Genomic DNA, 13,083 nt, shown 5'->3' on the forward strand with positions numbered 1-13,083 from the left:
AAATGAGTTTATAAATATAAAGTGTTCAATAACTAGGCTTTTATTATTATTATAATATATATATATATACTCAATAAATGTTAACAATTTTTATTTTTTTACTATTGATGCACAGATCGACTTGTCCAATAAATAACCTTTCTAAAAAATTTTTTTTATTTTTTGCTTTATAACAAATTTAATCAGTTATACATATACATATGTTCCCATATCCCTTTTTGATGTTGCCAGCACTAGAGAGATATAAATCCTCAAGTTCACCTAAGCTACTTTTCAGTCTGAAGAGATTCGAGAAACATTTCAAGAAATATCAATAATCTCAAACCTTTTTCTTTTAGCACCAACTTTATAATACTCGTGTAAATCTGTTGTCGTACGTAACCATCCCTGCCTTCCACATCTATGTAGTGTCGGGTTTACTGTAGCGCAGTAACATCTTGGTTGACCTCCACAGTTGATTAAAAAATATTAAAAACTAAGTGTGAATGGAAAGGAATAGACCTACTGCTTACTCCTGCAGTGGTGCAATTCTTGGGGGATGAAAATTAGTTACAGGGTTATTATAAGGCAATTAACCCAACAGTGCTTTTCTTTCTGCTTCACATTTCAAAGGAACACATGTCCAAAGGGCCTTCTTCTCCTTTGAGGATCTTGACGTTGTCACTTTCTATCCAAGTGCAAAACTGTGACAATGCCTCCTGCCCCAGCCACCAAAAGAAACATGTAGAGACACGTCGCAGTTGAAAAGGGAGAATGGCCCCTTTATGGTGACTGGCTTGGAATTATAAATATTTTTACTTCTCCCGTAGGAGATGGCTCGTGGAAGAGAGGAGACAAACACGACTTTGAAGCTAAGCAAGCGTACTCATCCCTCCAAACAATCACTCTACTGAGGACAGTGAAACCTGAGTTTGAGAAGTTTTCCATGGAGGTGAAAAGTTCTGTTGAGAAGCAAGGGCTCAGTGAGGAGGACTATGTAAGTAATTGATTATGAGCCTAGACCTTCAGCATCCTGAAAACAGTCTTTGAATTAAATCAGGTGTGATAAAGCGTCCTGTTCTGAACCATTCCTAGGTTCACGTCTGAATGTCACTGTTGCTTCCTGTGTGTTTTTTTTTTTTTCTGGCCATCTCTCCTCCCTCCTCCCCACCAGGCGCCCATCACCCCACGCTTCACTTACACTTTGCCAGCTGCTGAAGGAAGGGAAATTGCTTTCTGTGGGTACTTGTGGTCATGCTGAGCAGAGATCTGGAGACTTCCATCACCTATTCTGCTAGGAGCGTGTTGGGGGAGAAGACGGATGAAGGATTGCCAAAGTTTTGCATGCCTGATTTTTCCAGAGCTTGGTGGAGGAAGATATTTTGGATTTTAGAAGGCTCCTTCTTTTGGCAATCTGTCTTAGCTTCGTGACCAGTCTGCTTCTCTCTTTTGTGGCCGTGTTGTTGCCTCCTTCTGCTGCAGGCTGTTCCCTACTGAAGTATTTCAGAGTGTCGCACACCATTAGTGAGGTTGTTACTCATGCATCTTCCAAGAGTGGACTGGAGTCAGGAGCTCAGGCCAGGCTCAGGAGTAAGTAGAGGGACATCTAACTGTGTGATCTGGGGCAGATTCCTCAGTCTCCCTCATTCAGATGAGGATGGGAGGATTACAGATAATCTAGCTGAAGTCTTTAGCATTGTCTGGTCAAAAAGTTGGAACTCAATGAATGGTGTCTCTTTTGTACTATTGTTATAAGATCATACCTGTCTTTATAGGAATTTGCTACTAGACATACAAAGGGTCTTATAAACATGTATTCATGTCTTAAATGCGATTTATATATTATACACATATCATTTAAAATACCTTTTGACTTTCTAAATTAACACTGTCTTCTAGATATGTAATGTGAGCCACAAATGTAATTTAAAAGTTTTTAGTAATCACATTAGAAAAAGTTAAAAAAGCAGGTGAAATTAATTTTAATAATACATTTTATTTCACTTAAATAGAAAAAAAATCATTTCAACATTTAATCAATGTAAAATTACGACTGAGATTGTATATATTTTTTCTTGTATGAAGTCTTTGAAATCTAGAGTGTATTTTACCCTTACAGAGTATCTTAATTCAGTTCAAGTGCTCAGTAGTGATACGTGACCAGTGGCTGCCATGTTGGACAGGGTGTTCTTAATTATGAAAGAAGTAGAGCCCAAGTTTACAGAAACCTATGATAGTATTGTCATCATCCAAATCTTTTGCCTCAGGAATGTGAAAGGACACAAAGGACATTGTAGTTCTCTTCAGTAGTTCTGCCAGAGGTGGCCTATGTCAATATTGAAAACATCCAAGTCTTTTACCTATGCCACTGTATGTTATTTTACTTTGCTAGGTTCATATTAATTTTCTGGTTTAAAAACTCAGAAATGGTGTCCTTTTGTCTAACTTCTTTCCTAAGGTTGTTGAAGTTCAAGTATTTCAGTACAGGTCGTCCAACATTATGAGACTTAGTGGGCAAAAGTTGGCATTCCTTTGCACTATCAGGTACATCTTCTTGGTCATTAATTATCCTGTGTTCAGAATATTAAATCTTATTTTAATGGTAGTCTAGGCAAAATCTCCCTGGAAGGTGTACCTACTATAAAGATCCATAATACATTCCAAACCAAATACTGCTGCTTTAGAGATTATTTGTAGTTGTAGATTACAATATCGCTTCCCTCTGATGGTGGGATCATTAAAACGGATTTTATAAATAAATAAAAATGATAATGTAAAGTAGAAATTGGAGTTCCTCATAATGACTTATTCTGTCTTTCATAGTTATGTGTGTTTTAGCTGTGCTCTTTTGAGTGCCACTGCAGCTGTTTATCAGGTTAGTTTAGACAGGTGGTTGTGGTGAGTATCGTGGAAGAGGGAGATACGGGGCCTCGCAGAGGCTAGAGCTTGATCTCCTGCAGCGGGAGATGCTGGAGCGGAATAACAAGACTTGGTGGTCTTCATCTTAAGCCTCAGCTCTTTCCTCATTCTTGCTGCTTCTCTTGTTTGTACTAATGGGTTGTCTCATCTACTTAGAATTTCTGTTAGTGACACCCATCGTGAGCTCTTCAGTCCTTGTTACTGGATCTCAAATCCAGCAACTTTGGTGGACTCTATTCTAAAGTTTTACCATGCATTTTCTAAACAACCACAAGACCTTTGAATAGTAACAATTTTGTTTCTTTTCAGTTCTTCTTTTAAGCATGCTTAATTAAGAGATATTTAATTACATTGTCTATTAAATTAAGTATAATTAATTAACTTAAATCTTTTAATGATACTGGCTAGGATCCCAATGCAGTATTGAATATAAGTAGTGGTAGTGGGCATCCTTGCCTTGTTCTGAACTTTAAAGTGAAGAGCATATAACAGATTTCATATCTGTTCATATCACCATTTAAGTGTGATGTTTACTTGGGGTTTTGGGGAAAGAGTCTTTATTAGATGTGGAAGTTCTCTTTTATTTGTTTTTATTTGTTGGTGAAGTTCTGTTCTGGCAAAATGATACCCTTTATTAGGATAACTGAAACAAAAATAGCACAGAAAACATAAAGATTCACATAATGTAGATTAGGAAAGGATCTGGACACAGGTTTTTTCTTAATTGAAGTATAGTTGATTTACAATGTTGTGTTAATTTCTGCTGTACAGCAAAGTGATTCAGTTATACATGTATATATTCTTTTTCATGCTCTTTTCCATTATGATTTATCACAGGATATTGAATATAGTTCCCTGTGCTCTACAGTAGGACCTTGTTGTTTATCCATCCTATATATACTAGTTTGCATCTGCTAACCCCAAACTCCCACTCCATCCCTCCCCCCCCCTCCCCCTTGGCAACCACATTTCTGTTCTCTGTGTCAGGACACAGCTTTTGATTGTAGGCATTGTAAACTATATGATATTCTTGACCCCATGTCATGTATGCTAGTATCACAGTCATCAGATTAGCATGTGGTTGGCATCTTTGGAAAGCTTAGGATCTTGTCAAGATGCAAACATTTGGAGCTTAAAAAATTTTATAAGGCTATACTGAAACATTAGAAAGATGGAATGGCAATGGTATTTTTTAATAAAATTATTATTATATATTTTAAGCTTACCAAATTTTGTTATTAATGTTACTTTGTTTCTCCCCCCTCTCTTCTTCTCTCTCTCCTTCTCTCTTTCTCCCTACCTTCATCTCCAACTCTTGCCTTCTCTTTTTTTAAAGTGACTTTTTAACTGAGAAGGGTGCAAATTTACATGCAGTTTTAAGATGCAATATGGAGACATTCCTCGTATATAGTGCCTAGTTTTCCCCAGTGGTAACACTTTGGAAAACTATATGTAAGATCACAACCAGGATATTGACACTGATACAATGCACTAATTTTACTCACATTTCCTCAATTTTGTTTGTACTTATGTGTGTATGTGCATGTGTGTGGGTATTCAGTTCTGTGGAATTTTATCACCTGTGTAGGTTGGGGTGTTTGAATATTATCAAATGCGTTTTCTACATCTATGGAAATAATCATATTTTTTCTTTATTCTGTTATAATGTGGTGAGTTGCATTACCAGGGTTTTCTCCCTGAACCCCAGTTTTATTGAGATATAACTGACATATAACATTGTATAAGTGTAAGTACAACATAAGGATTTGATATTTGTATATATTGAGAAATGATCACCATGATAATTTTGGTTAACATTGATCATCTCACATAGTTACAAACAAATTTTTTTTCTGGTGATGAGAACTATAAAAATCTACTATCTTAGTAAGTTTCAAATATACAATACAGTATTGTTGACTATGGTCATCTTGCTGTACATCTCATCCCTGGAATGTATTGATATTTATCTTATAATTGGACATTTGTATCTTTGAACCACCTTCATTACTAGAGTTTTCTAACTTTAATAATCTCTGCATTCCTGGAATAACTCTGCTCTTTCTCTATACCAAGTCTTGAACTCCTCTATTTCCCAGTTCATACCTTGGAGAATATAATTGTGGTTGAACCTGTACAAGTTTGCCTTGGTGGAGCTTTCCATGCTGGGTTGTCTCAAAGGCTATTGGCAGCCTGTATATTAGGCTCTCTGGGTTGGAAGTCCACTCCTGTTTCACTCATCTCTGGTGGGTAGTTGGGTGGGTACATGTGTGCGATGCGATGGAAAATAAGATTGCTTAGGGCTGAGCTATCATTGGGGCTCTGGGTATTGCATGTACTGTAATTGTCTCATTATTACCATATGTATCTATGACAGTGTCTCTGCCATTCCTATGGGTACTATAATAGTATTTTTAAAAGTATATTTGGAAACCTAATCTATTCTGATGCATCATCTTTTAATAGGGCCCATTATATTGGGAGGTGGTATAGCCTAATGGCTAAGTGTGCAGGCTTGGGGTTTCACAGACCTAGCTCTGCGTCTTACTGTTTTGGTCTTGAGCATGTTTCTGAAACTGTGCCTTAGTTTGCTGACTCTAAAATGGGGATAAATAATTTTTAACTGACAAGGTCACTGAAAGAACTCAAGCATTGTATATAAATAATATTGAACACAATGCCAGGCACTAAGTAAATATTCAATACATGGTAGCCATTATTTCTCTTACTTTTGTTTCTCATATTCCAGACCAATGTGACCAATGTATATGAGGCTTCTGCATGTCAATGTCCTCCCCAGCACCCCTACTCATCCTTCAGATGTTGACTCAAATACCACTTTCTCAGGAGGTTTTTTCCTGACACTCCAGACGAATCTCACACACTCTGCTCCTTTCTATCATAGCATGCCTCTCTGGTTGTAACCACGTCTGTGTATGGGATTTTTTAAAGTTAGTCTTGGCCTCCTTTGCCAGAGAGTAAGTTCCATGAGAGCAGCAACCATGTCTGTTTCTGTTCATTCTTGCATCCCCCTTACTGTATGCTTGGCACATAGGACGCAGCCAATAAATGTAAGCTATTATTATTAGGCTTATTATTGGGGGTTATTATTGGACCAGAAGACATCAAATCCAAGCCCCTTCCTGTACAGTGGTGGAAACTGAGGCCCAGGGAGGTGAGGTGGCTTTTCCAAATGTAACCACTATATTGCAGTCAGTACAACAATGCTGGGTGGTGACAGAGTCCTGTACTTAGACCTTATCAGGTACACAAAGCCAGGAGTTCAAGTCCATTTATACTGTGGGAGATGGTACTGGGGGCTAGTAATGGGTTTTTCCAGTGGGGATTCTGAAGACCTTCTAGTGGGTGGCATCAGAAATCTAAAGTTAGAAGTAAAGCCCCACTGGAGAGGCCGTCAAATATCAGTGGGACTCCCAGCGTGGCTCAGACAAGTGCTTGCCAAGTGTCTGTCTAGCCTCCTCTGGTGGGGTTTTGTTTTGCAGCCAGGGTGGTCTTTATTGCCTTTCCCTTGGGCTAAGCGAGCACAAAGTCCTTCTGGAGACTCAAGCCCCACAGCAGGAACGGGAGGCGAGAGGGGCTGGGCCGACAGGAAGCCCTGCTCCGATGTCTGGGTCAGGCAGAAATGGCCCTTGTACCTTGGTCCTCTTGAGGCTTGACGGGCCTGCTTGGCCGTGACCACAGAGCTGAGGGGAAGCCTGTGCTGACTGGAGAAATCTCAGGCTCACAGAGTCCAGTAGGCGTAGATGAGGGTCCGAAGGAGGAAGATGGCCCCAGACGGCAGCATGTTCTTCCGGTTCTCCTGCCGAAGCAACTGCAGCTCCTTCTCATAGTTGGAGGTTTTGTTCATCAGGCTGCTTTTCTCCTTCTCCAGAGACCTCCTGGCCTCTGAGCTCAGCTTCGCCCCATAGAGCCTGGAGTTCACAGCCTCCAGGTCTCTCCGACGTTGTGACAGCTTCTTCAACAGCCCATCGATCTCTAGAGCGATGCCCAGATTCTCCAGCTTCTTTTTAGTCATGTTACTTGCCGGGTTCCCGGAGTCATTATTGGACGCTCTCTGGTGGTTTATATTGGGTCACCCACATGTGCAGTGGCTCTCATTCCAGGGTGTCTGGATGGAGCTGTTTGGCCTCTGCCACCGAATGGTTCCAATTCTAGAGCACTGGTATTTGGTTTTAGAATGCGCTGTGTGGTGGCCAAGCCAAGATTAGTTGCATCCCCTGACTCCTGGTCAGTGGCTTTCTTTATCCACTACATCAGTCTGACCTTTTTAACAACAATGTGCCCAATATGGGGGCAAACCCATGACCCGAAGATTAAGTGTCTCAGGCCCTACAAGTGAGCCCGGCAGGCGGCACAGGCAGGAGCACTTCCTTCCTTTCCCTGCCCCCTGCCTGCCCAAATACACAATTTTTTTTTTTTTTTTTTGCGGTACACGGGCCTCTCACTGTTGTGGCCTCTCCCGTTGTGGAGCACAGGCTCCGGACGCGCAGGCTCAGCGGCCATGGCTCATGGGCCCAGCCGCTCCGCGGCATGTGGGATCTTCCCGGACCGGGGCAGGAACCCGCGTCCCCTGCATTGGCAGGCGGACTCTCAACCACTGCGCCACCAGGGAAGCCCCGAATACACACTTTTAAGATATCAGTTTCTCTTTACTCTTTCACATACTTGACAAAGTCCGGCTAGGACTCTGTCTCCTCTCCATCTGCAGCAATCTCTTTTGCCTGTTTTCTTCTGAAGTGTAAACCACCATTTCCTAAATCAGCAGATGATGTTTATTGAGCACCCCAGGGACCATGGCTGTGAACTTGATCCTGGATCATGTAATGGTCCCATCTTGGGTGGGATCTTCATCACCTAAAAATACTTGAGCAAGTATATAAATATCCATGGCCATGAGCTCTGGGAGGCTACAAGAGCTGCATTCCTGTGCCAGCATGGATCTGAAACATCATTCACTTCAGTGTCAGCACTCTGACACACTGATGGCATTCACACAAGTCTGGACAGTTTATCTTGCAGTAGAGCAAATGCGGCACATGTGTGAAAATATCCATGTTTCTAGAGAAATGAAATCAAACACGGTGGAGTGGGTTCACTTAGTTCTTTAGTAGGAGGCTCCCTCCAAATTCATCCAACTTTCCGTGACCTCTTTAAGTGGATGAGGGTTTCCTGAGTTAGGGGGCATTAACTCTTTACCATTCTGTGCAAAATTTTGTATGTAAGTGCACATGTGTATATTTCTGGAGAGAGGGGTCAGCACCCTTCATCTGATTTTTAATGGGGTCAATGTCACAAAAAGGTAAGAATCATTGAACTAGACCAGGGTTAGTCAGCATACCATTTAATCAGTTACTGCCCCGAGCCCTATTTATTCCTATGGATAGGGTACAACATTGTGCAAGCAGTGCTGCGTTGAAAAATCACTCCCCTGGAAGAAAATGAAGAGACACCTGAATGCTCTAATATTTTTTAATCTTATATTCTAAAACCATTCATTTTATTTCTGAGATGAAAGAGATACTAATTCATTTATTTATTCCTTCATTCTGAACTAGGGAGTCAGTCCAGTCTTTACAACTACCAGTGTTTTCACATAATGTCTTTAAGAGGTAGACTTAAATTTGTCCCAGCTACTATTTCTCAGGTTAGACTGAGCCAATGTTGGAGACCTCTTTTCCCCTCTGGCAGCTGCTCTGACTGCTCGGTCCTGTAAATCCCACTCTTGGCTTTGCCCCATTCTCCTATTGTGTTTGGCACTTCTGAGACCCATTCACTGGCTGGCCCTTTAGCAGTTGGCTCTGCCCTTGGGTGAAGCTCACCCTCTTTCCTTGATGTTGTAGTTGTTTAAATCAAAACAATACATGATTTTCTAGATTGAGTACAATGAAAGAAGACCCACACTGAATTAAAAATAAATTCATGATACTCTGAGAGTTAAGACAAACACAAGTCTCCCATTCTACTCTTCTCCGCTCCTGACTCCCATTCTTTGGAGGCCATAATCCTTAACGTTTTTAGTGGCCTCTGCCAATATAAAGGGAAACCCTTTATATTTCTAAATAGCTTATTTATATGGATGTTTCAAATATTAAAAATTTTGATATTATTTTGTGATTTTGTAAAATGGAAAAAGATTTAGCTCCTTTATACACTCTTCCTCTACCAATACTTCTTTTTCCTCCCATCCTCCCAATATTTTGTGACATAATTTTTCGTTAAAGGTATAGTCACAAAATAAAATTTGAAGCTAAAAAAATAGAGCTTTTATTATTATGACATGCATATATATGTATATGTGTATGTATTTACAACTGAATCATGTAGTGTTCTATGATTACATTTCTTTTCCTGCCTAGCTTTTTGTTTTTTCTGCAGTTAGTAATGTCCTTGGTTTTTTATTTGCTTCCATGTAATTCTCACTATTTCATTCTTATTCCCTCAGCCAAAAATTTTGGATAATGATGTTTCTTTTTTCCCCCCTTTGTCTTCCTGCTCTAGTTTAGAGTAATTGCTTTCTTGAATATCAACCTTTAGTTCTCTCCTGTACTAGATCCTCTTTTTCTTGGATATCAAATCTCCTTCTTTGTTGAATTTCACCTTAGTTTTGAAGGACAGGGGTGCAAGGATTCTTCAGTATATGCAAATCAATCAATGTGATACACCATATTAACAAATTGAAGAATAAAAAGAACCAGCTTTTAGTTTCATTGATTTTTGCTATTGTTTTCTTTGTTTCTATTTCATTAATTTCTGCTCTGATTTTTATGATTTGTTTCCTTCTACTAACTTTGGGTTTTGTTTGTTCTTTTTCTCTAATTGCTTTAGGTGTAAGGTTAGGTTGTTTATTTGAGATTTTTCTTGTTTCTTAAGGTAGGATTGAATTGCTCTAATCTTCCCTCTTAGGACTGCTTTTGCTGCACCCCATAGGTTTTGGGTCATTGTGTTTTCATTGTCATTTGTTTGTATATATTTTTTGATTTCATCAGTGATCTCTTGGCTATTTAGTAGCATATTGTTTAGCCTCTATATGTTTGTGTTTTTTTTTACGGCTTTTTTCCCCCTGTAATTGATTTCTAATCTCACAGCGTTGTGGTCAGAAAAGATGCTTGATATGATTTCAATTTTCTTAAATTTGCTGAAACTTCATTTGTGACCCAAGATATGATCTATCTTGGAGAATGTGCTGTGTGCACTTGAGAAGAAATTGTATTCTGCTGCTTTGGGATGGAATGTCCTATAAATGTCAATTAAGTCTATCTGGTCTATTGTGTCATTTAAAGCTTGTGTTTCCTTATTTATTTTCTGTCTGGATGATCTGTCCATTGGTGTAAGTGGGGTGTTAAAGTCCCCCACTATTATTGTGTTACTGTCAATTTCCTCTTTTATGGCTGTTAGCATTTGCCTTATGTATTGAGGTGCTCCTATGTTGCATGCATAAATATTTATAATTGTTATGTCTTCTTGGATGGATCCCTTGATCATTATGTAGTGTCCTTCCTTGTCTCTGTGACAGTCTTTATTTTAAAGTCTAGTTTATCTGATATGAGTATTGCCACTCCAGCTTTCTTTTGATTTCCATTTGCATGGAATATCCTTTTCCATCCCCTCACTTTGTCTGTATGGGTCCCCAGGTCTGAAGTGGGTCTCTTGCAGGCAGCATATATATAGGTCTTGTTTTTGTATCCGTTTGGCCAGTCTGTGTCTTTTGGTTGGAGCATATAATCTGTTTACATTTAAGGTAATTATCGATATGTATGTTCCTATTAACATTTTCTTTATTGTTTTGGGTTTGTTTTTGTAGGTCTTTTACTTATTTTGTGTTTCCCGCCTAGAGAAGTTCCTTTAGCATTTGTTGTAAGGCTGATTTGGTGACACTGAATTCTCTTAGCTTTTGCTTGTCTGTAAAGCTTTTGATTTCTCCATTGAATCTGAATGAGATCCTTGCCGGGTAGAGTAATCTTGGTTGTAGGTTTTCCCCTTTCATTACTTTAAATATATCCTGCCACTCCCTTCTGGTCTGCAGAGTTTCTGCTGAAAAATCAGCTGAAAACTTTATGGGGATTCCCTTGTATGTTACTTTTTGCTTTTCCCTTGCTGCTTTTAATATTTTTTCTTTGAATTTAATTTTTGTTAGTTTGATTAATATGTGTCTTGGAGTGTTTCTCCTTGGGTTCCCCCATTTTTTCAACTCTTTCAACTTCTTTTATTTTCTGTGATTGCCACAACTTTATCTTCCAACTTGTCTATTGAATTTTTAATTTTTGATATCATCTTTTTAATTTACAAGACCTCTTTTTTGTTCTCTGAGTGCCTCTCTTTTTAAAAAATAACACACACCTTGTTTCCTGGATGCAATGTCTTCTTTTCCTGAGTATACTCTTTCATCAGTTCTAGAATATACTTCGTTCACATTTTAACTCATCTAAAGTTGAGATTCATTTTATAATTGGTGGGCTGTCATAATTTTTTCTTTCTAAGGGCACATATAATAAAGGTGCTTCACATAATTGCAGATATTTCATATTTGTTGAGATTTTAAAAAAGTTTTCTTTTACTTCCTGCTCACTTATTTCTTTCAAATTCCTTTCTAAAAATATTCATTTTGAATTCTTTCTCTTTCATATTATAGCTTTTCTTAAACTGTTGGTAATCCTTATCTAAGTTCTGTGTGCATGGGAACTTGTCTAGTGGTGGACTTTATTGTACGGTAATAACATGTCAAGTTGGCTTTTTCAAAGGGTTATCCCAAATATGATTATGTGAGGGTTGTTTCTCTTAGGCTGGTCAGTTTCAATAAATACTCCTCCAAATAACTTCTTGAGAGTCATAAGCCTGCCCTACATTCTGGGATCCTAGAAAGGGAGGACTCTCACCTTTAGGACTGAGGACTTTTCACTTACACCTCAATTTTCAGCATTATGCTTCACCCAACCTCCAGCTGTGCCTTGTACCCTCCCAGTTGGATCTTTGTGTCAACATATTCAGACAATAAATCTGCTGTCTTCTGCCTGGATAGGAAGGGACAGTTTCTTCTCTGTTTAAGGCTTGGGGGTGGGGGATCTGACATTTAAGTGCTTCTTGTACAGATTTTCAACTAATCCCAGTATTTCCAACCCCACTGCATCCCTACCTCCAGAGGTAACTAGTGTCTCCAGTTTAGAGCCTCTGGACTGGAGTTCTTTGCTTCTTGTTGGAATTCCCTGTCATGCTCCCATGCACACTTGGATTTAGGTTTCTCAGGTCTATTGAGTCACTTACCCCTTTCCAACTTTCAAAAATTTTTTGACTTTCCTCATCTACTATTTACTTCCTGTACTCTTTCAACTTATAAATTTACATCTTAAAAATTTCATTGTCATTTTAGTGGGGATTTTGCAGGGAAAGTATGTTTCAATGGTTGTGACTTACTGAAGTCTCTCAGTACCATGCAAGTATGCAGAGATGGTGGTGCCATCTTTATTTTTGGAGGGTGGTGGTGGTTGTGGTAATCTAGTTATATTCAAAGCAAAGAAGGAAGAGGAAAAGAGAGACAGAGTGTGTGTTTGAAAGAGGGGTCAGTGTATTTATTTTAGTCCAGAATGTTCTTGCTCCTTTAGAAATTCCCACTTGGTTACAGTTTCTCTTCTAGTGGCTACTTAATCTTGATTTATTAGCTCAGTGCTTTCTTTCTTGCCCTCACAGATATGCCTGCCCTCTGTGATTCTTCAAAAGCAGTTGTACAGAAGCAACATACATTAACAATAATATATACTCACTAAGAAAAGGCTTGTTCTTTTACAGGTTTTTCATACTAGTGTTTGAAGAGTTTATTTTACTTTATGTCCAGGGCTAAACTGTTTCTTCTAATATAGCTCTTATGCCAGTGTCATTTGAAAAAGGAACACATATAGGAATATCATCTAGGAATCCTGTTGCCAGTGTAAGTAGAAGTTTAGGTTCTAAAGTGGATTTTTTAAAAAGCTAAGTTTTAAGGTTAAAAAATGGAATATTTACATAAAAATAATTGGAACTGTTTGTGTCCTGGTGGGTTATTTATCACATTGCAGTGGTAGCAATTTTGCACCCTTTCTAGAATCTCTTAGGACTCTCTTATTGTACAATAAAATACTTCAGAAAAAAGTGAAAACATTGGAAGACATAAACTTGTATAGAGGGTTCCAACAT

At 38.8% G+C, this 13,083-nt stretch overlaps 2 protein-coding genes across 3 annotated transcripts in view; one reads left to right on the forward strand and one right to left on the reverse strand.

Moving 5' to 3' along the window:
* The window catches only part of NPR3 (natriuretic peptide receptor 3), a 66,292-nt gene that overhangs the window by 23,917 nt on the left and 29,292 nt on the right, over positions 1-13,083 (forward strand). For both annotated transcript variants that reach the window (XM_081231511.1, XM_081231512.1), the window contains exon 3: positions 810-976. In XM_081231511.1, the coding sequence (XP_081087637.1) occupies positions 810-976 (167 nt within the window). The remainder of the gene's footprint in view (positions 1-809; positions 977-13,083) is intronic.
* Positions 6,611-7,045, reverse strand: LOC308616180 (coiled-coil domain-containing protein 167-like). Its single transcript, XM_081232341.1, has one exon. It carries the CDS (start codon positions 6,932-6,934, stop codon positions 6,641-6,643), a length of 294 nt encoding a protein of 97 aa, XP_081088467.1. The 5' UTR covers positions 6,935-7,045; the 3' UTR covers positions 6,611-6,640.

Source organism: Mesoplodon bidens (assembly GCF_964165515.1).
Source record: "Mesoplodon bidens genome assembly, chromosome: 4".
Lineage (NCBI taxonomy): Eukaryota > Metazoa > Chordata > Mammalia > Artiodactyla > Ziphiidae > Mesoplodon > Mesoplodon bidens.

Bases quoted from the DNA above. Each gene is read 5' to 3' on its own strand.
- LOC308616180 (XM_081232341.1), bottom strand. From the start codon at position 6,934: ATGACTAAAAAGAAGCTGGAGAATCTGGGCATCGCTCTAGAGATCGAT.